Below are 22,822 nucleotides of genomic sequence, written 5' to 3' on the forward strand. Positions count from 1 at the left end.
TCTGGGAGTTGAAGTCCGCCCATCTTCAAGCAAGCGAGGTTGAGAAATACTGAATTCGTTCTAGATTGGTGCATCTCAATCTCGGCTGCTTGGAAAACAAGTGGACTCCCAGAATTCCTCAGCTAGTATGGAACTCTGGGACTTGAAGTCCAGCCATCCTCAAGCATGCTGGCTGGGGAATTCTGGGAGTTGGAGTCCACCCATCTTCAAGCAACACTGTTTTAGACACACAATCTGTGTAGACGGCAAGAACAGAAAAATCCGTATTTTGTGCGAGAAAGAATCAAAACACAACCAACTCAAGGAAATCCCGAATAACAGAACTGTCTCTATAAGGAGGACCCCCAAATCTACCCTCTTTCTTTCTTTCTTTCTTTCTTTCTTTCTTTCTTTCTTTCTTTCTTTCTTTCTTTCTTTCTTTCTTTCTTAAAAAAAGGAGGACACAGATTTCGGAGTGGTGGACAAGCGTCAACTAGGACAGCTGGCCGCCCTCCGTTGCTCCTGGGCGGGAGTCCCGAGTGCGAAGAACCAGCTGCCTTTCGCTTCATTCTTCAAAGGGGACGGATCCCCTTGTTGTCCTCAGTGGAAAGCGCCCCCCCCAAAGGGAGGGGGGCAGGAAGAGACAGAACTAGGGGAGTGGTGAAATTTCGGGGGGGGGGAGGGAGGGGGTGAACCAAAACAGAAAAAAAGGAGGAAGTGCGCCCCCAAAGTCTCATCTCCTCTGTTTAATGCACCAATTGTGCCGTCAACCAGTACAGAACTAAGGGCTGGAAGGCAGCGGCGCCTAGCGTAACGTACATCTGCGCCCGGCCGGTGGTCCGGCTCAGTCCGTCTTGCACCACGGAAGTAAGGATCTTCATCCGTAGAGAGCGAACCTGGGGGGGACACAGACAGACAGACATCAGGAGTACGTTGAGGTGAGCCCGTCGTCCCTCGACTGCGTCTCTCGGCGCCTAGCTGGCTTGAGCGTGGAATTCCCACGCACCAAAGGGACGGGATATGAAATCCATCTCGGCTGGAGTTTGTTTTTAACTTGGCTTTCATGCCTTTGAAATAACTCAAGGTGGCGAACCTATTGAATCTTCCTTTCTCCCCCTCCTCCTTCCCCTGCACAACAACCCGGGGAGGTGGGTTGGGCTGAGAGAGGGAGAAACTGCTCCCCCCAAGTCACCAATTGATCGGCATCACCCTGAACACGGCCGGGACTCACCATGAAATACATAAGAGAACAGGAAGCCCACGCCAGAGTGATGTAGTAGCCGTTGAGGCCAAAGACCAAGCCCCCGACCACCGTGAGGATCATCCTGGAGAGGAAAAGCAAAGGATTGTGTATGTTCCTGTGTGCGATTAACACATCATAACAAATTGGGCAGGGATTAACACTTGCACCCAAAAGCAACGTTTCTCTCAATGTTGGAATTACAGGAATGGAAATTACAGCAAGAACCTTTATTTAACGGACATCTGATTCAACGGACAATAAACCCCTCTGAAATAACGGATGCCATCCATAACAGTCCTAAGGGGCGCTTAAATTTAATTTTTAATTTAACAAACCTTTATTTAACGGACATCTGATTCAACGGACAGTAAATCCCTCTGAAATAACAGACGCCATCTGTAACAGTCTTAAGGGGCGCTTAAATTTAATTTTTAATTTAACAAACCTTTATTTAACGGACATCTGATTCAACGGACAATAAACCTCTCTGAAATAACGGACGCCATCCATAACAGTCTTAAGGGGCGCTTAAATTTAATTTTTAATTTAACAAACCTTTATTTAACGGACATCTGATTCAACGGGCAATAAACCCCTCTGAAATAACGGACGCCATCCATAACAGTCTTAAGGGGCGCTTAAATTTAATTTTTAATTTAACAAAGTTACATTTCTGCTCTATTCACGCAAGAGAGGCCTTGAGGCTCTTGGCACAACAACATCATACTGCATTTAACAGACTCTCCTAATTAGTCCGTTAAATCAGGAATTCACTGCCGATTGGAAACAAGAGTCTAATTCAGCGAAGCTTGGATCAGTGGGGGCTTCTGGGAAGCGGAGTCTAATCCGGGAAGCCCCTCCCAACTCACCCAACGTATTTGTAGCCGCAGTAAGCCAGAAGATCAAACGTGCCCAGATCACTTTGGACGGTTGCAAGGTAGAGACTCAGAAGAAGGGCGAGGACTTCGATCACCATCCACACAAAGGCCGTGCTGGCACACATCCCGAGGACTTCCGGGGAAAACCTGGCAGAAAAAATGAAGCCTGAACGATTCACGGTGTTGCTTCCAACCTGCTGTGGCCCGCCAGTGGAACTGCAGGAGAGTCGGACAGCAAGGAGGTTGGGGAGGAAGATGGGCCAGTCCTGGAGTCTGGGGAAGGCTCGGATGAGGGCTCTGCGTTGGGAGGCAGAGAGGGGGCCGAGGCCGTCTAGCAGTTCTCAGCTGCCTTCGGAGCTAGACAGCAGTGAGGCAGAAGAACAGCTGAGAAATCAGAGTCGACTTGGGAGTACAGCCACAGGTGGGCAGTGAATGGCCCCTCCCATAGGACATAAAAGAGGAGCGAAAGAGGAGGGGGCTTTTGCAGGAGACAATTCATTCGTTCGTTCCTTCAGGAGTGTGAGGATCTGTCCGTGAATCTCAGAGACTCTGTCTCCCCTCCCCCCGAGTCTTTCCTTGCACAGCCCCTCATTTTGCAGCTTTCCAAGCTAGATAAGGTCTGTGGTCATAAATACTCCTTTGAAAGAGTGTTTGCCAGGCCTTGGCTGAAGGCGAAGGAGAGGAATTCACATGCGTGTAATAAAAGGGGTTTTGTCGGGACCAGGACGTTGCCTCGTGCCTTTTGGGGGAAACCTAGCTCAGAACACAACCAAACAACACACAACAGACAACGCACAACTATCAGGGTGCGACAACACAGTTGCGCAAACGCCAACAATACAGCCAAGTATCCCAGCCTGATAAACCAAATCAATGAGAGGGGAAGTCACATTCCCCACAGTCACACGATCAAACTCCAGGCGCCTGGCAACTGCTTCGTATTTATGACGGCGTCCCGTGGTTACGCAATCCCCTTCGCCAACCTCCTGACGAGCAACGTCGGCGGGGGGAAGACAGATTCACTTCACGACTGTGTGACTCACTTAACAACGGTGATTCACTTGGCAACAATGGCAAAGGAAGGTCGTAAAAGAGGGTGAACCCCACTTAGCAACTTAACGACACACATTTGGCGCTCCCTTGTGGTCGTATGTAGAGGACCCACTGTAAATCTGTTGCCTGCCAAATTGTACATTATGCTTAGCCTTAAATCTTGCATCCATTAACTCAAATTCATCCCTAATCTTCACTGTTTGCCATAAGAGGCAAAACTGGGAAAGTGGGAAGAAATTTTACTCACCTTTTCTGTATCCCAAGCGCCATTCCAGCCAGCAAAATATACGTAATAAAGGCCATACCTGTGAAGGAGAAAATATATTTATTTATTTTAAAAGCTTCCAGATTTTGGAGTGTGAAAGGCTTTTTTTAAATTAAAAAATAATAATAGTAGAAAAGCTACAATATTGTGATTTTTTTTTCCGAGCCGTGTCCATCGGGGAGTTTAGTCTTATCGGTTTGATTTCCCAAACGCTTCGATGGATTAAAAATAAAAAACCGAAGTCCTTCATTAGACGGAGCCCTGCGGTATTCTTTCCGTCCCATTAAACGAGTCGAGATTGAAAAAATAATAATAAAATTCCTCCCCACCAAAACAAACAATTATCTCTTTTGGCAGCCAAATGCCACTTATCCAATCGATTTAATCTGATTCCTAAATTAGATCCATTTTATGCACTTGTGTTTGAAAGGGTTGAGCCTGCCCAACTCAAAACACTGCAGAGCACAGCCGTAAAAAGGAAAAAAAATGATAACTCAAAATGTAAAAATAAAATAAAAATGACTCGTACACTTCAATATATAATATATAAATCTAATCATCATAAAAGTCTAATAAATATCTACATGGCCCGTGAATTACGGCTGGTCATTTAATGACTGTTCAGAGTTATGATGTTCTCAGAATAAAGAATAGAATAGGATAGGATGGGAAAGGATAGGGTAGGATAGGAAAGAATAGAATAGAATAAATAAGAAATAATAGAAATAGAAATAAGAATAGAATAAATAAGAAATAGCAATAGTAAGAATAGAATAGAATGAAAAGAATAGAATAGAATAAATAAGAAATGATAGAAATAGAAATAATAGGAATAGAATAGAATAAATAAGAAATAATAGAAATAGAAATAATAGGACTAGGAAAAGAATAGATATAGACATAATAGAAATAGAAATAAGAATAAGAATAGAATAGATAAGAAATAATAGAAATAGAAATAATAGGACTAGGAATAAGAATAGAATAAAATAAATAAGAAATAATAGAAATAGAAATAATAGGAATTAAATAGAATAAATAATAATGGAAATAGAAATAATAGAAATAGAATAGAATAAGAAATAATAGAAATAGAAATAATAGGAATAGAATAGAATAAATAAGAAATAATAGAAATAGAAATAATAGGACTAGGAAAAGAATAGAAATAGACATAATAGAAATAGAAATAAGAATAAGAATAGAATAGATAAGAAATAATAGAAATAGAAATAATAGGAATAGGAATAAGAATAGAATAAAATAAATAAGAAATAATAGAAATAGAAATAATAGGAATTAAATAGAATAAATAATAATGGAAATAGAAATAATAGAAATAGAATAGAATAAGAAATAATAGAAATAGAAATAATAGGAATAGAATAGAATAAATAAGAAATAATAGAAAGAAATAATAGGAATAGAATAGAATAAGAAATAATAGAAATAGAAATAATAGAAATAGGAATAAGAATAGAATAGAATAGAATAAGAAATAATAGGAATAGAACAGTAGAATGAAAAGAATAGAATAGAATAAATAGAAATAATAGAAATAGAAATAATAGGAATAGGAATAAGAATAGAATAAATAAGAAATAATAGTAGTAATTAGGAATAGAATAGAATGAAAAGAATAGAATAAATAAGAAATAATAGAAATAGAAATAATAGGAATAGAATAGAATAGAAATAGAAATAATATAAGTAGAAATAATAGGACTAGGAATAGAATAGAAATAATATAAATAGAAATAATAGGACTAGGAATAAAATAGGAAAAAATAGACTAGAATAGAATAAATAAGAAATAATAGACATAGAAATAATAAGAATAGAAGAGAATAATAAAATAAAAAACTCACTAGGAATATAGAGATCGGGGGCGTTGATGTCCTGGCGAGGAGTCAGAGGAATATCGCGATGATAACGGACTTCCCAATTCTGCAAAAAGAATAACAATTATTATTATTTTTGGCCTTTGCATTTCAGCAGCTTCCGGCAATCAAGTCCTGCTTGGAAATTCTGGTCTGAAGCTCCTCCCATCCGCTCCCATAATTGTAACTGAAAAATTGTGGAGTTTACTTTTATCAAATCTAAGAGTTTTTAAATTCAACTTCTTAGCCTGAAATGCCTAAAAGGGTCTCTTTCTTCTGATATCCAATCAGCTCCCAACAGATTCCTCAGGTGCGTTTATTTCCCTAGTTTTCTTTTTCCAGTGGCAGTGAGTTCCTCAGGTTAACCGAGCTAAGGGAATAAATGCTGGTATTTGCTGGCTGAATCTGTTGAGGCTTGAATTGGTCCCTTTGATTCCTGTCTTCGACTTACAAACCATTCCCTTAACAAACGTTCGGAACGACAACAGCACTGAAAAACCGGTCCTCGCCCTTACGACCACCGCAGCCCCCCTCAGAGTCATATGATCAAAACCCCGTTGCTTTTCTTTACCTGGTGCACGTAAGGGAAGATTAACAGGCCTAATTTCTTCATCACATACGTGGTGTCCACCGCAAAGAAGTATTTAAGCTTGTTGATAGGAACAAATCTGTGGATCTGCAGGAGGGAAAAAAGAAAACCGGATTTATTTATTAAATTTACAGGCCACCCGTCTCACTAGGCCTAGGGCTGGGCTGGCAAACCTCTGGCACACACGCCAGAGGTGGCACACACAGCCCTCTCTGTGGGCATGGAGGCCGTTGCCAGCTGCTCTTCTGGCGTTTTTCTCTGGCTCTTTTCAGGCTGTTTTTGACCCAGAAAATAGCCTGAAAATTGCACTAAAATGGCCATAAAATGCCCCCAAAACAAGCATGTGTGGGCTGGCCAGCTGGTCTTCGGGTCTCCAGCCGAATCTATAGCTATCTATCTATCTATCTATCTATCTATCTATCTATCTATCTATCTATCTATCTATCTATCTATCTATCTATCTACCTACCTACCTACCTACCTACCTACCTACCTACCTACCTACCTACCTACCTACCTACCTACCTACCGTATCTATCTACCGTATCTATCTCTCTCTCTCTCTACCTACCTACCTACCTACTTTCCATCTAACATCTACCATCCATCCACTTACCCATTCATCTGTCTATTATCTATCTATCATCTATTTTTCTTTATTTCTATCTATTTATCCATCTATCCATCCATCCATCTACCTACCCATCTGTCTGTCCATCCATCTATCATCCATCCATCCTTCCCTCTATCTGTATCTATCTATTATCCATCTATCAACCATCCATCTATCTATATGTATCTATCTATCATCTATCTATCCGTCCATCTGTATCCATCCATCCATCCATCTGTATCTATCTATCAATCCATACATCCATCTGTATCTTTCATCTATCTATATGTATCTTTCATCTATCTATGTATCTATCATCTATCTATCCATCCATCTATCTGTATCTATCTATCCATCCATCCATCCATCTGTATCTTTCATCTATATGTATCTATCTAATCTATTTATCCATCCATCTATCTGTATCCATCTATCTGTATCTATCTATCCATCCATCCATCCATCTGTATCTTTCATCTATATATGTATCTATCTAATCTATTTATCCATCCATCTATCTGTATCTATCTATCATCTATCCATCCATCTATCCATCTATCTGTATCTTTCATCTATCTGTGTATCTATCATCTATCTATCCATCCATCCATCTGTATCCATCCATCCATCCATCCATATCTATCTATCCATCCATACATCCATCTGTATCTTTCATCTATCCATATGTATCTATCTATTTATTCATCCATCTGTATCTATCTATCATCTATCCATCCATCCATCCATCCATCTATCTGTATCTATCTATCCATCCATACATCCATCTGTATCTATCATCTATCTATCTGTATCTATCTATCTATCTATCTATCTATCTATCTATCTATCTATCATCCATCCATCCATCCATCCATCCATCCATCTCTCTATCCCTTTTATTCTATGGTCTACGTTTTCTATGCATTCCAGGCATTTGCAAGCATTCTATTATTATTTCTTTTATTCCATTTTCTACAAGCCTAATACGGGAAAGGACCCAAAGAAAGGGCCAAAGGTAGATTTGGAAAAGTACATTATCTAAATCTAAAGGACTTTTATTTCTAAAATAAAGGACCTTGGGCCATTGTAACCATTGTGCCTCTCTGTCTCTCTCCTTTCCCATTTTTTTAAAGGATTCTCCGTTTTATTCCTTTACCTCTTTATGGACGATTTCTTTTCCCTGGGACGCAATGGAGGAGCCGTAAGCCATGGCAACGTTAGCCACGGGGTCGGCAAAAATCTGGTTGAAGCTCATGTCGATGCCAGGTGGGGGGTATCCAGCCTGGGCGGCCCGTAGCCGGAGCTGGTGTCATCGAAGAGTTGAGGGGCATCTGGAGATTGGGGCACAGGGGGGATCCTGGTCCTATGCTTGGAGACTTTGGGGGCGGGAAGGGAAAAATTAGGAAGAATTAGAAGAAGGGAACAACATTGTCAACAGCACTCAACTATCGGTAATAGGATCCAAACAAGGATTCACACTCAGTACAGGATTGAATTAATGCACTAAATCTACCCTTCCGCTTTAAAGTTTGTTTTTATTTCTTTTTATTTGACATTTTCCAAATATTAAAATCACAATGACTCTTTTACAGCTTTCCGTCACTGGTATTTTATTTTTGTTTTTTTATTTCAGGTTTTCCGTTTTCCATTCTATTTATCATCTTATCCATCCTTCCTCTTTGTCGTTTTTTACAGTATATGCACCTACCTACAATATTTCCATCTCTATGGCTTTCTACTGAATATGCCACCTCTTTTCATTGTGTTTGCTAGGCGTTCCTTATGCATCGATTTTACATCTCTTTTCGAGCCAGTTTAAAGTTTATTTATTATCCAATTGACAAGGTGGCTTAGAATGCAGGGAAAGCACAAATATTTTCATCTTTGTTTAAATAATGCCCTTTATTTTTTATTTATTCCCCTTCTAAGCCACTTCAAGTCCTCCAAGTGACACCCAGCCGCGTCGATAAACCACCAATAAACTACCCGAAATCTAGTTTGGCGCCATTCAGAAAGGGATCCCCAGATCCCTTCCCTTATATTGGGGGTTGCAAACTCTCCAAAAAATGGGGTAAATTTATTCCCCAACTGGTTCAAGTGGGCGGGGCGATTGCATTCAAAGCCATTAAAATTAAATTTAAAAAGGGCACCCCGGAAGGAGCTTTGTCAGCCGGATTTAGGGATCCAGAAGGATCTTGGGATCCACTGGGGATCCACTGGCCTCGATTTCAAGGCTTTTTATCCAAAAGCAACAGGCGCGAAGGGGGGGAGTTCATGCTGGATCTCCTCCCGCTCTAAGAGCCTCCCCCCAAGTGGATCCCCACTGAGGATCCGCCCGGCCTGCTGCCCTCCCCGTTTCCCTTCCCCTCCCCCGCCCCGTCTTTGCTCCCCCTACCTGGACCCCCATATCCAGGGGGGTAAGCCATGGCGCCCCCTTCAATCGCTTCCTTGCCCCGCGCGGAAAGGATCCTTCATAAAATAAAATCAAATAATAATAATAATAAATCAAATAAAACCCAGCGCAGCAAAGTTGCGAAGAGATCAAAAAGAAGAGGAAAAGGTTCCAAAGCCACGTCCTCAAAGGCGCCGGCGCGGCCAAAAGCGGCCGCTCCCATTGGCTGCCGCTGTATCCTTTTGGCAGGCTCCGCGCGCTGATTGGCGACGGTTGTATCCATTTCGCGGAAGGTTCCAAAGGGGCGGGGTTCGGCTCGCCTGGCGTTCTAAGCCTCTCGGCGCACGCGCAGAAGGACCTTGGGAGGCGTTCCCGGCAGCTTTTGAGGCTGGGTGGAGCAGAGCATGATGGGGGTTGCGGTCTAGCTGGCCTTGCAGGTGGGAAAATGCGTTTTAGGGTTCAGGGAGTCGGCAGTGGGGTTGTTGTTTTTTTAACTCCCAGAGGCTCGCTCTGATTGGCTGAGCAACAACTCCGGGAAATATGGCCGATCCCGAGCGGTGCTGGGAGTTGTAGTCCCGCAATAATTTGTAAGCCACCTTCTTAATGGTAGTCATGGACTTCAACTCCCAGAATTCCCCAGCCAGCCATGCTTTTAACCCTATATTGGCCCCTGGAAATATAATCTTAGACTTGTGTCTCTAGACTTTGGCAGCTTTAAAATAGATGGACCTCAAGCCCAAGAATTTCCCAGCGTGCTGGCTGCAAAACTCCCAGATTCCCCAGCTGGCAGGCTTGCTAGAGAATTCTGGGAGTTGAAGTCTTGCTGAGGGCAAGGGGAAAAAAAGGTAGAACCCTATTAAAACTGGGTAGAAATCCTATTGTTTTTCGGTTCAGGATGATCTCCTTGGTGGATCTTCCAGGATCAGTTCTGGGGATCAATCTCTGTTCAGGATGATCTCCCTGGTGGATCTTGGGGATCCGTTCCGGGGATCCATTCAGGATGATCCCCCTGGTGGATCTTCGGGATCAGTTCTGGGGATCAATCTCAGTTCTGGATGATCTCTGTTGGATCTTTGGGGATCAGTTCTGGGGATCAGTTCTGGATGATCTCCCTGGTGGATCTTCTGGATTGGTTCTGGGGATCAGTTTCAGTTCAGGATGATCTCCCTGGTGGATCTTTGGGGATCACTTCTGGGGATCAATCTCAGTTCAGTATGATCTCCCTGATGGATCTTTGGGGATCGGTTCTGGGATCAGTTCAGGATGATCTCCTGGTGGATCTTCTGGGATTGGTTCTGGGGATCAGTTTCAGTTCAGGATGATCTCCCTGGTGGATCTTTGGGGATCACTTCTGGGGATCAATCTCAGTTCAGTATGATCTCCCTGATGGATCTTCAGAGGATCAATCAGTGGGGGGGGGAGGGGGAATATTATTTCTGTGCACCTCAGGAACACTTAATGAAGACTCGTCAATGAAATGTATTTGTTTTTCAAAAAAAAATCCAGCTTGTTATTGTTTAAAAGAGCTTTTAAACGACAACAAACTGGATTTTTTATATTACATTTTATTGATGGTTCAAGATCGGGCGGTGAGTCATGCCGGCTACATGACCACGGAGACGTCTTTGGACAGCGCTGGCTCTTCGGCTTTGAAACGGAGATGAGCACCGCCCCCTAGAGTCGGGAACGATTAGCACGTATGTGCGAGGAGTGGGGGGAAACCTTTACCTTTATCAATTAAAACAAATGCTAATAAATATGTTGCTGTATTATTATGATACAAGGTGCGTCGAAGGGTTAACGTACCCACATTGGTATGGGGCCCTTATACTCGTGGCATCCCCGGGCAAGTGCGCATCGGGCCCATGTGTTAAGACAGCCCTGGCAGAGGGTACTTATCTACTGAGGGCAACCCCTGAAGAAAATCCTAAGAAAGGCTTTGGAATGGGAGAATTGGGGGGATCCCTACATTTCATGATGGTAGCCCAATATACACCCAGGTTTCTTCAGGCCAGTCGCATCTGCCCCCTCTTTGCAAGCTTCGATGCCATCTTTTACTTTTGGGGGGGGGAGTTTACTAGAAATAACAGTCTTGGGGGGGCCAGGGCTGTCTTAACAGAATTATGGGCACTGAGCAAAGCAGTGCACTGGGCCCCCTACAACAACTGGAATAACAATGTAAACTTCTCTCTATAAAAGCCAAATACCCCTCACGCATCATCACGAACTCTCCAGAAGCATAAAGCCTACAAACTTGAAATTCGGCACATATGTACCTCTTGGCTTCTAGGTGCTGGCTAAGAAAGGATTTTTCGAAATAACCATGGGATCGTTAGTTATTTCTTATATATTAAACAAGACACTGATGCTAAGGAGTTGGAAGTTCTACTCCTCCTCCCCACCTGAAAAGAACTCTGTTCCAACTGCCACTTGGGTGTGGGCGTGGCCAGCGCATGACTGATATGGCCTGCGGGCTGGAGTTTAGACGTTCTACTCCCCCTCCCCATCTGAAAAACGCTCTGATGCTAAGGTGTTAGACTGAGGGAGAGAAGCGGGTAGGAGAGGGTCAATGGGGCAATCCTGAGGGAGAGAAGGGGATAAGATAGGATCAATGGGGCCAGCCTGAGGGAGAGAAGGGGATGAGATAAGAGAGGACTCTATGGGGCAATCCTGAGGGAGAAAAGGGGATAGGAGAGGATCAATGGGGCCAGCCTGAGGGAGAGAAGGGGATGAGATAAGAGAGGACTCTATGGGGGCAATCCTGAGGGAGAAAAGGGGATAGGAGAGGATCAATGGGGCCAGCCTGAGGGAGAGAAGGGGAAGAGATAAGAGAGGACTCTATGGGGCAATCCTGAGGGAGAAAAGGGGATAGGAGAGGATCAATGGGGCCAGCCTGAGGGAGAGAAGGGGAAGAGATAAGAGAGGCCTCTTTGGGGCAATCCTGAGGGAGAAAAGGGGATAAGATAGGATCAATGGGGCCAGCCTGAGGGAAAGAAGGGGATAGGAAAGGATGAATGGGGCCAGTCTAAGAGAGAAAAGGGGATAGGAGATGATGAATGGGGTTAGCCTGAGGGAAAGAAGGGGATAAGATAAGAGAGGCCTCTATGGGGCAATCCTGAGGGAGAAAAGGGAATAGGAAAGGATGAATGGGGCAATCCTGAGGGAGAAAAGGGGATAAGATAGGATCAATGGGGCAATCCTGAGGGAAAGAAGGGGATAGGAAAGGATGAATGGGGTAATCCTGAGGGGAGAAAAGGGGATAAGATGAGAGAGGCCTCTATGGGGCAATCCTTGAGGGAGAGAAGAGGATAGGAAAGGATGAATGGGGCAATCCTGAGGGAGAAAAGGGATAAGATAGGATCAATGGGGCAATCCTGAGGGAAAGAAGGGATAGGAAAGGATGAATGGGGTAATCCTGAGGGAGAAAAGGGATAAGATAGGATCAATGGGGCAATCCCGAGGAAAAGAAGGGGATAGGAATGAATGAATGGGGCAATCCTGAGGAAGACAAGGGGATAAGATGAGAGAGGCCTCTCTGGGGCAATCCTGAGGGAAAGAAGGGGCTAAGATAGGATCAATGGGGCCAGCCTGAGGGAGAGAAGGGGGATGAGATAAGAGAGACCTCTATGGGGCAATCCTGAGGGAGAAAAGGAGATAGGAAAGGATGAATGGGGCAATCCTGAGGGAAAGAAGGGGATAGGAAAGGATGAATGGGGCCAGCCTGAGGGAGAGAAGGGGGATGAGATAAGAGAGGCCTCTATGGGGCAATCCTGAGGGAAAGAAGGGGCTAGGAAAGGATGAATGGGGCAATCCTGAGGAAGAAAAGGGATAGGAGAAGATGAATGGGGCCAGCCTGAGGGAGAGAAGGGGGATGAGATAAGAGAGGCCTCTATGGGGCAATCCTGAGGGAAAGAAGGGGCTAGGAAAGGATGAATGGGGGCAATCCTGAGGAAGAAAAGGGATAGGAGAAGATGAATGGGGCCAGCCTGAGGGAGAGAAGGGGATGAGATAAGAGAGGCCTCTATGGGGCAATCCTGAGGGAAAGAAGGGGCTAGGAAAGGATGAATGGGGTCAGCCTGAGGGAGAAAAGGGGGGAGAAGAGAGCCCGATCAAAGCTACTCATTAATTTCCAAATTGTAAGTCTCGATTTATCAAAGCCCCATGGCATAATTTTCGGGGCAAGGGTATCCAGCTAGTGGGTGATCAAATTAAAATCTATTTTATTTGATTGGCACTTCAAAAAAAAAAAATCGGCCTGGGGGGCTCCCTATGCTGCTGGGGGGCCCAGGGGCAAGTGCCCCTCCTCAGGCCCATGCCTTAAGACGGGGGGGGGTCTCTTTTGACCCAGGTTTGCATCCCGACGTGCCTGCAGGGAAAAGAAGGGGAGGGACACGTGGGGCTGCCTGCCTGCCTGCCTGCCGAGTCATCGGGGCCGAAGGAAAGCGAGCCAGACGAGCGGGGCAAAGCAGGGGCGGCGAAGCTCTCCGCGGAAGCCTCGCCAAGCAAAGCGGAGCATCTGCCTTGGAAGGCTTGCGGGACGGTCCAGGCAGGGCAACCGGGATCGGGGGCTGAGCCTGGGCCTGTGGTGTGGGGGGGGGAGGCTCCGGGCTTTGTGCCTTCCCAGCCCCGCCGTGGAGGGCGGAGCCGCCGCTGCCCCCGCCGCCAAAAGTCCACGGGCGTCCGGGCAGGTGGGCGCCCAGGGTAGGGCGCGCAACGGTGCCTCGTCGCCTCCCATGCCCCGTGGCGGGGACTGCGGCTGGGGGCGGCACAGCTGGAGCCGCTGCGGGGCCGGGCAGCCCCGAGGCCGAGCCTAAGATGCGGCCGGGCCGCCGTCTTGGGGGCGTCACGCGTGAAGGATGCCAGGCGTGGGGGCAGAAGACGGCGGGCAGCAGCCGGGTGCCGGGGAGCTGCCCACGCTCACCCCGGCTGGGGGACCCCCTCGGGAAGAGGTAAGGTCAAGCCGCGTGGGTGGGTGGGTGAAGGAGTGGGGGACAGAAAGGAAAGGAGAAAGGGAAAAGAAAGGAAGGAGAAAGGGAAAAGAAAGGAAGGGCAGGGAAGGGAAGGATCGAAATGAAGAAAGGGAAGGAGGAGGAGAGGAAAGGAAGAGAAGGGAAGGATAGAAAAAAAAGGAAGGGAAGGAAGGATAGAAAATAAAAAGAAGGGGAGGAAGGGAAGGATAGAAAAGGAGAAAGGGAAGGAGGAGGAGAGGAAAGGAAGAGAAGGGAAGGATAGAAAATAAAAAGGGGAGGAAGGGAAGGATAGAAAAGAAAGAAGGGAAGGAAAGAAAAAGAAAGAAGGGAAGGAAGAGAGGGAAGGATAGAAAAGAAAAAGAAGGGAAAAGAAGGAAGGAAAGAAGAAAGAAGGGAAGGAAGGGAAGGATAGAAAAGAAAAAAGAAGGGAAGGGAAGGAAGGATAGAAAATAAAAGGAAGGAGGAAGGGAAGGATAGAAAAGAAAAAAGGGTAGGAGGAGAAGGAAGGGAAGGGTAGAAAAGAAAAAAGGAAGGGAAGGGAAGGAGGGATAGGAAATAAAAAGAAGGGGGAAGGGAAGGATAGAAAAGAAAAAAGGGAAGGAGGAGGGGAAGGAAAGGAAGGAAAGGCTAGAAAAGAAAAAAGAAGGGGAGGAAAGGAAGAACGGAAAGAAGGAAGGGAGGGGGGAAGAAGGGAAGGAAAAGAAGAAAAGCCCCCCCCCCCCGAAGAACGAAAGGAAAGAAGGAAAACAACAACAACCGAAGCGCTTTTGCGCTGCGCCCTGAGCGCACCGCTTGGAGACGAGTCCCTCTCTCCAAACGGCGCCTCCAAAATCCGGGGTGGTTTGCGGGTGGGGGCCCATGCCAGCTTTCGGGGTTTGAAAGCCGGGGTTCAGGCCTCTTCTTTTCGGTCCTCCCCCCCCCCTTTATTTTTTTCCCTAACCGGGAAGGCGGGGCGTGAGCTGGTGGGGGGGGGGTTAAGAAAAAGGAGTGCTTTTGCTGCAGGGAACACGCATCCCTTTGTGCATTATTAATAGCTCTACGGGGGTTTAAAATAAACCTGGGTGTGTGTTGGGGGGGGTGTCCAGCGGTGCTGGGGGGGAGGAGGAGAAAGGTGGCAGCGAAGGGTGGGCTCTCTTTCTGCCCACCTTGCATCCCCCTCGCCCCCCTGTAAGACTTCACCTTTTAAACCAAACTGGGGAGGGGGATGGCTCCTCCATTTGCAAGCGGGCGCCCGCCGTGCGTAAAACGGGCACCCAGCTTTTCTCGGGATTCCCGGGGAAAGGGGAAGGGGATTTGCAGGGAAGCGGCGTGTTTTGCGACCGGCTGGTGTGTATGTGTGTGTGTGTCTTTCTCTCTGTGCGTGTGTGCGTGCGTGGAAGGGAAGGGCACGCGTGAAGTTCTGCATTGCACCACACAGTCCGCCCGGCCGCGCGTCCTTCGCCTCTCCGCTTTGATGCGCTTGGCGCCTCGGTGTTAGCGAAGGGACAAAAGCTAGCAGGCTCAGGGCTTTGGTGGCAGTGGGTGGGGGGAAGGTTTTTTTTGGGGGGGGCTAAAGGGGGTGCTGGAAATCAGCCCCCCCTACTTGCCCACCTCTGGCAATTTTTATTTAAAGCTGCAGGCGGGAGGGAACCACCAATATTTCTTTTTTTCCCACCCTCCCCGTCCGAAAAAAAAAAAGCCTTAGGACGGACCCTAAGGATAGGGCCTCCCCAATTAAGGAGACCCGTCTGCAGCCTGGCCTGGCAGGGATGAAGGGAGGTGTAGTAGTCCAGCCCTTCTTACTAGGAAAGGAAGACTTTTGGGACAAAAAGGCTGGGCCAGTTCTCTCAAGGCTGATATTGGGGAGGAGGGAAGGGGAGGCATTTGGGGAGAGGAGGAGTGGGGGGAGAGTTGGGGGAGAGAGGAGGAGTGGGGGGAGAGTTGGCAGCCAAGCAACTTGGCAGTTGCCAGAGTTAAGAATCACTGCCCCCCCCATCCCCAAGGGACTGCCCCCCCTCAAAAAAAATATGTCAAAGAGAAGAAAGGTCATTTTGGTGGATAAAAGAGTCCGCAGTAGCATCTGTGGCTGTCTTGCCGTTTTTTCCTTGGAGTGCATTAAGGCAAAGAGGGTGTCAGATTGGAAACTCCCCCCCCCCTGCTTTTAATAAATAAATACCCCCCCCCCCAATCTTAAAAGCCATTTGCTGTTGGCAGCCTCTCCAAATAATCCCTTTGCAATGCTCTGGGGAGATGTGAAAGGCGTGGAGGTGATGGAAGAGGGGTTTGTGTGTTGTGTGTGTGTTTGTGTTTGTGTTTGTGTGTGTGTGTGTGTGAAAATGATGGGACTCCTTTCCAGCTGCCCCCACCCCAATTCACCCTGAAGCTGGGCCTGGTTTAGTTTCTGAACCCTGAAATAACCCTGAAATTAACCAGTAAAAGTTATTCTCAAAACAAAGAGTTGGAATTAAATAGCTGGAATTCCCTTGGACATTCTCTCTCTCTCTCTTTCTTTCTTTTTTTCTTTCTTTCTCTTTTTTATCTGTCTCTTCTCTTTCACCCTCTGTCTCTATTTTGCTGTCTTTCTTTTCTCTGTCTCTTTGTCTCTCTCTTTCTCTTTCTATCGCTCTCTTTGTTCCGTCTTTCTGTTTTCTCTCTTTTCTCTTTCTTTTTCCCTCTTTTCTCTCTCTTTCTCTTTCTATCGGTCTCTTTGTTCCGCGTCTTTCTGTTTTCTCTCTTTTTCTCTTTCTTTTTCCCTCTTTTCTCTCTCTTTTTATCTGTTTTTCTCTTTCACCCTCTTTCTCTTTATCTATTTCGCTCTTCCTTTTCTCTGTCTCTGTTTCTTTCTTTGTCTCTCTCTCTCCTTTCTGTTTTCTCTATCTTTTTTTCTTTCCTTTTCTCTCTTTTCTCTCCCTCTCTTTCTTTTTTATCTGTCTCTCACCCTTTTCTCTTTATCTCTATTTCTCCCTCTTTCTTTCTTTTCCTTTCTTTGTGTCTCTTTCTCTTTCACCCTCTTTCTCTATTTGTCTCTCTTCTTTCTTTCTTTCTTTCTTTCTTCCTCCCTTCCTTCCTCCCTTTCTCCCTCCCTCCCTCCCTCCCTCCCTCCCTCCCTCCCTTCTTTCTTTCTTTCTTTCTTTCTTTCTTTCTTTCTCTGTCCCCCAGCTAGGGGCAGGGATACTTCCAGGAACTTAAGTACAGCCTATTTCTAACCCTTTCACTCAAGCTTGCTTACAGCTAGATATGTTATATGGCAGGTGGTCCCAGTGAAATGGAACCTCCCTGTACAGAAGCAGTCTATCCTGGCTGTGGGGAAGCAGACCATAGAGCCGTAGCTTCCTCGCGAGTGCCTTACGGCTTCCGTGGGAAAGAGATGCTGAGACTTATTTTGTCTGGCTTCAGCGTCCTGTTTATATCCCCAAAATGTGGCCTTGTTAATGTCTGGACTCCACGCCCCCAGTGCGAAAGGCGCGATGTGTGTCTGAAAGCACAATTGCAGGGTGTCTGGCATGTCAGCCCCAAACTGGTTGTTAAGTGGGGGAGCGAGGAGGGGGGGGGGCGCCTTCTGTGATCCTGGAATACGGAAAGGCCGAGGAAATTGGCACCATTTCAAGGGTTCACTTTTGCATGCCATTTCGTTCGCTCCCTGGGTTAGAAACACGGGGGGCCCACTGTGAAATGTAATGAAGGTTAGCAGCTAGTCCTCGGCTTACAACGGTTCCCTTAGCGACCGTTTGAAGTGACAACAATGGCACTAAAAAAAGTGACCTACAACCATTTGGGGGTTGGTTTTTGGGGCACTGCGGTATCCCCGTGGTTGCGAGATTTACATTCGGAGGCTGGACCGTGGACTCGCATTTACGACGGTCGCGGGTGTCCCTGGGTCACGTGATTTCCCTCTTTTGCGACCTTCCGGCAAGGGGAAATCCGATTCATTTAACCCTCCCGGGTGACTCCTTTAACAAACGCGGCAATTCGCTTAACAAAGGGGCCAAGGAAAGTCGTAAATTTCAACAATTTATCAGACCGTAAATTTGCAGCCGTGTACGCGGAGGACTCCCTGTACTGGTTTGGTGGTGGTGGGGTGTGATCTCAGATCTTTCTGGGAAGGGACAGGTCTGTAACCCTCTTCCCTACTCTCTTCTCTTTCCCTTTCTCTCCCTCGACTTGCAGCAACGTCCTCTCAAACAGTCTCTGAGCAGCTCGCTGTGCCGGGAGTCCCACTGGAAATGTCTGGTGCTCACCCTCCTAATGTTCGGCTGCTTCGGCGTCATGGCCTGGTGCCGTCTCTCGACGGTGACCCGCCTGAACTACGACGGCTCCTACCGAGGGGCGTCGCTGGTGTATCATGACAGCCCGTGCTCCAACGGCTACATCTACATCCCGCTGGCGTTCTTGGGCATGTTGTATGTGGTGTACCTGGTGGAGTGCTGGCACCGATTCGCCAAGGGGCAGATGCAGTTCCGGGTGGACACGGCGAGCGTCTATGAGAAAGTCCAGCGGATGCAGCAGGCCACGCCCTGCATCTGGTGGAAGGCCGTCAGCTACCACTACATCCGCCGCACGAGGCAGGTGACGCGTTATCGCAACGGGGACGCTTACACGACCACCCAGGTGTACCACGAGCGCGTCAACACGCACGTCTCGGAGACGGAGTTTGACTACTCAGGCCATGGGGTGAAGGACGTCTCCAAGGAACTGTTGGGCCTCTCCGATTACCCCGTGACCAAACTCCGCTTTACGAAATGCTTCAGTTTTGCCTCGGGAGAGGCAGAAGCTGCGTATCTGACTCAAAGGGCCCGGTTTTTCGGGGAAAACGAGGGTTTGGATGACTACATGGAGGCCCGCGAAGGGATGCACCTCAAAAACGTGGACTTTAAGGAACACATGTTAGTCTTCCCAGATCCGGGGCGTCCACCGTGGTACACACGCCGGAGTGTCTTCTGGCTGGCCTCTTTCCTCCTGCTATCCTGGCCGCTGAGAGTTTTGTCCGAATACCGTACAGCCAATGTACATTATCACGTCGAGAAACTCTTTGGGGCGGACGACGGGCCCAGCCCGCTGGACGCCGCCGGGACTTACGGCCGTCGAATCTCGCGCGTCAACACGGTGGACATGACCGAACTGGAATGGCACATCCGTTCCAACCAGCAGCTGGTGCCCAGCTACTCCGAGGCCGTGTTGATGGACACCACGACAGTGGCGGGCGCGGCCTACCTCCGCAGCTGCCAACGCTGTCGTCGGACTGTCAGCAGCAACTCCCTGCCCTCGCGGGGGACCCGGGCCCTCTACGCCCGCTTGCCGTTCAGCTGCAGCCGCTTCTCGCTGAGCGGCGCCCGGCGATGCGGGGGGATTCTCCGGAGCCTGAGTGGGAGCCAGGTGGGCAACAACATCGAGACGGAGCCCTTGGAGAGCCCCCCGTGCTACCAGGATGCCTTGTACTTCCCCGTGTTGATTGTGCACGGAGGGGAGGGCTGCGAGCGCAACGGGCACAGGCCGGGGCTGGCAGGGAGGGGGCAAGGGACCCCCCTGTGACCTGGGAGGGGGGGAGGGATAGTGGAAACTTACGTTCCCTGGCAGAAACCCAGTACGCAATGTCTCTGGCTTGTTTGCTCGAGCCACAATCGAACGCATTAACCCAGCTGCAAGGCTCTTTGGATGACACTCCAGTCTTCTAAGGAAGTGCGTGTGTGTGTGGAGGGAGGCCCATTAAGCCCAGGTTCAGATATGCGATTCTTTTGCTCAGCTCTTTGGTAGAGGGAAGGAAGGAAGGAAGGAAGGAAGGAAGGAAGGAAGGAAGGAAGGAAGGAAGGAAGGAAGGAAAGAAAGGAGTAAAGAGGGCAGGAAGGAATAGAGAAAGAAGGAAGGAAGGAATAGAGAGGGATGGATGGAAGGAAGGAAAGAAGGAAGGAAGGAAGGAAGGAAGGAAGGAAAGGAGTAAAGAGGGCAAGAAGGAATAGAGAAAGAAGGAAGGAAGGAATAGAGAGGGATGGATGGAAGGAAGGAAGGAAAGAAAGGAGTAAAGAGGGCAGGAAGGAATAGAGAAAGAAGGAAGGAAGGAATAGAGAGGGATGGATGGAAGGAAAGAAGGAAGGAAGGAAGAAAAAGAAAAGAAAGGAGGCAGTAAAGAGGGCAGGAAGGAATAGAGAAAAAAGGAAGGACGGAATAGAGAGGGATGGAAGGAAGGAAGAAAGAAAAAGGCAGTAAAGAGGACAGGAAGGAATAGAGAGAGAAGGAAGAATAGAGGGATGAAAGAAAGGAAGGAATAAAGAGGGCAGGAAGGAAGGAATAGAAAGGGATGTAGGAAAGGAAGAAAGGGAGTAAAGAGGGCAGGAAGGAATAGAGAAAGAGGGATGAAAGAAAGGAAGGAATAGAGAAAGAAGGATGGAAGGAATAGAGGGATGGAAGCAAGGAAGGAGTAAAGTGGACAGGAAGGAATAGAGAAAGAAGGAAGGAAGGAATAGAGGGATGAAAGAAAGGAAGGAATAAAGAGGGCAGGAAGGAATAGAGAAGGAAGTAAGGAATAGAGGGATGAAAGAAAGGAAGGAATAAAGAGGGCAGGAAGGAAGAAAGAAAGAAGGAAGGAATAGAGGGATGGAAGCAAGGAAGGAGTAAAGGCAGGATGGAATAGAGAGGGATGAAAGAAAGAAAAAGAAAAAAGAAGGAAGGAAAGGAGGGAATAAAGAGGACAGGAAGCAATAGAGAAAGGAAGGAAGGAATAGAAAGGGATGGAAGGAAGGGAATAAAGAAAAGGAAGGAATGAAGAGGAAAGAAAAAAGCAAGAAAAGAAAGGAAAAAAAGGAAGGAATAGAGAGGCAAGAAAAAAGGAAAATAGAAAGGGAAGGAAGGAATGGAGTGGAAGGAAGATGGCAGGAAGGAATAGAGGGAAGAAAAGGAAGGAAGAATAGAGAGATGGAAGGAAGGAATAGAGAGGGATGGAAGAGAGGGAGTAGCAAGAGAAGGAAGGAATAGAGAAGGGAGGAAGGAGTAGAGAGGGATGGAAGAAAGGGAGTAGCAAGAGAAGGAAGGAATAGAGAAGGGAGGAAGGAATAGAGGGGGGAAAGAAAAGGGAAGAAAAGGAAGGAATAGAGAGGAAAGAAAAAAAGGAAAATAAAGAGGGAAGGAAGGAAACAAAGAAAAAAGGGAAGGATGGAAGGAATAGAAAGGGAAGGAAGGAAAAAAGCAAGAAATGAAGGGAAGAAAAGAAAGGAAGGAGGGAAGTCCCAGATTTTCAGAAAACACAAGTTTTCAAGTCAGTATTCTAATACAGAATTCTTTGGCTGAACTCTTCACTCGAAGAACGAAGGAAAGAAAAAAAGAAAGAATCCTGGCTCAGGAAGGGCTCAGGAACATTAAGAAAGAAAGAAAGGAGGAAAGAACAGAAATGGCATTTAACTGGGGAAGATCAAAGGCTCAGCCCGATGGAAACACAGACTAACCGAGTGGGGAGGGGACCTTGGAGGTCCTCTAGTCCAGCCCGCAACTTCTCCATTGCTCCTTTAGGTCCCGCTCACCCCGTTGCAGCCAGTCACGAGAGCGAAACCTGCTCTCAGAAAGTTGGGTCACTAAGAAGGGCTTGAAGCCATCCTACTCGGGCGTTAAGGACCCTGGAGGAGGGGAGACCACTCAGCGAAGCTCGAGACGGAGCGATAATCCTTTTTAATCCTCAGCGCTGACAGAAACCCCCAATGTAAAAAAATCCCCAGCATACGGGTAGCTTCTTAGGCACGAAGAGGGATATTGATGGAGCCTCCTTGCCTAGGAGCAGTCTAGCTTGAACCTGAGGGACAGCGAGGGGAGGGGCGGGGTGGATGGGAGGTTTATTGCTGGTCTCCTCCCAGTTTTTTTTTTCCTTTGCAATTCATGATGTCAAGATTGGTTTCTTCCAAATGAGGTTGAGGCTGCTTTAAATATCCCGTTTAAAAAGAAAGAACGAATAAATGAATAAGAATTTCTAGAAGTGATCCGTGAACTGAGAAAGGACGGAGGAGAAGAAGGAGCAGCCGACAGCCCGATTGTCCCCGGCATCAAACCGACATCTGAATGAACAAACCGAGATCCGTGAATGTCCGTCGGAGCAAGGAGAGGGAGGGAGGGAGAGCAGTGGAGGAAGAACAGAGGCAGTCCTCGTTCAGCGACCAAAATGGGAGGGGCAATTCGGTCTTTAAGCAAAGCAATCCCTCTGTTGAAATTATTTTATTAATTCATGTGTTTATTGCATTAATAGGGTGCTCGTGACACCATCCAGAATGACTCACTCTCTATCTCTTTCTCTTTTTTCCTTTCTTTTCCCCCCTCTCTCACTCCCTCTTTCTCTCCCTTTCTCTTTCTCTTTTTTCTCTCTCTCTCTCTTTCTTTCTCTCTTTGTTTTTCTTTCTCTTTTTCTCTCTACCTCTTTCTCTCTTTCTTTTTCTTTCTCTCTTTTCTTCCCTTCTCTCTCTCTATTTCTTTTTTCACTTTCTTTCTATCTTTCTCTTCCTTTTTCTCTCTCTCCCTCTCTCTCCTCTCTTTCTCTTTCTTTTTCTCTCTCTATTTCTCTTTCTCTTTTCTCTTTCTCTCTTCCTCTTTCTCCCTTTCTTCCTCTCTCTCCTCTCTTTTTCTCTCTCTCTCTTTATTTCTCTTTTCTCTCTCTCCCTCTTTCTCCTCTCTTTCTCTTTCTCTCTTTTTTTCTCTCTCTTTATTTCTCTTTCTTTTCTCTCTCTTTTTCTCGCTTCCTCTTTCTCACTTTCTTCCTCTTCCTCTCTTTATTTCTCTTTCTCTTTTCTCTCTCTTTCTCACTTCCTCTTTCTCCCTTTCTTTCTCTTTCTCTCTTTCTCTTTCGTTCTTTTTCTTTCTCCCTCTTTCTCTCTCCTCTCTTTCTCTTTCTCTCTTTTTCTCTCTTTATTTCTCTTTCTCTTTTTTCTCTCTCTTTTTCTCGCTTCCTCTTTCTCCCTTTCTTCCTCTTTCTCACTCTTTCTGTGTGTATATAAATGTCACATATTTGCACC

General features: G+C 46.7%; 2 protein-coding genes across 2 annotated transcripts; one reads left to right on the plus strand and one right to left on the minus strand.

The window, feature by feature from the left end:
• Positions 1-356: 356 nt before the first annotated feature.
• YIF1A (Yip1 interacting factor homolog A, membrane trafficking protein) lies at positions 357-9,096 on the minus strand. The gene is given in 9 exon segments (XM_087705160.1): positions 357-875; positions 1,211-1,304; positions 2,092-2,247; positions 3,401-3,458; positions 5,287-5,365; positions 5,870-5,974; positions 7,657-7,787; positions 7,790-7,876; positions 8,896-9,096. Coding segments are annotated over 9 exon segments (891 nt in total). The 5' UTR covers positions 8,927-9,096; the 3' UTR covers positions 357-725.
• A 4,548-nt stretch (positions 9,097-13,644) lies between these two features.
• Positions 13,645-19,370, plus strand: TMEM151A (transmembrane protein 151A). Its single transcript, XM_014070619.2, has 2 exons — positions 13,645-13,841; positions 18,009-19,370. Exons 1-2 carry the CDS (start codon positions 13,749-13,751, stop codon positions 19,368-19,370), a joined length of 1,455 nt encoding a protein of 484 aa, XP_013926094.2. The 5' UTR covers positions 13,645-13,748.
• The last annotated feature ends 3,452 nt before the right edge of the window (positions 19,371-22,822 follow it).

Source organism: Thamnophis sirtalis, unplaced genomic scaffold, assembly GCF_051295495.1.
Source record: "Thamnophis sirtalis isolate CommonGarterSnake01/CBP01778 unplaced genomic scaffold, rThaSir2_p1.2 scaffold_2, whole genome shotgun sequence".
NCBI classification, from domain to species: Eukaryota; Metazoa; Chordata; class Lepidosauria; order Squamata; family Natricidae; genus Thamnophis; species Thamnophis sirtalis.

Coding starts and splice junctions, on each gene's coding strand:
- TMEM151A (XM_014070619.2), top strand. CDS start 13,749: ATGCCAGGCGTGGGGGCAGAAGACGGCGGGCAGCAGCCGGGTGCCGGG. Junction 13,842..18,008: donor GGGGACCCCCTCGGGAAGAG/GTAAGGTCAAGC, acceptor CTCGACTTGCAG/CAACGTCCTCTCAAACAGTC.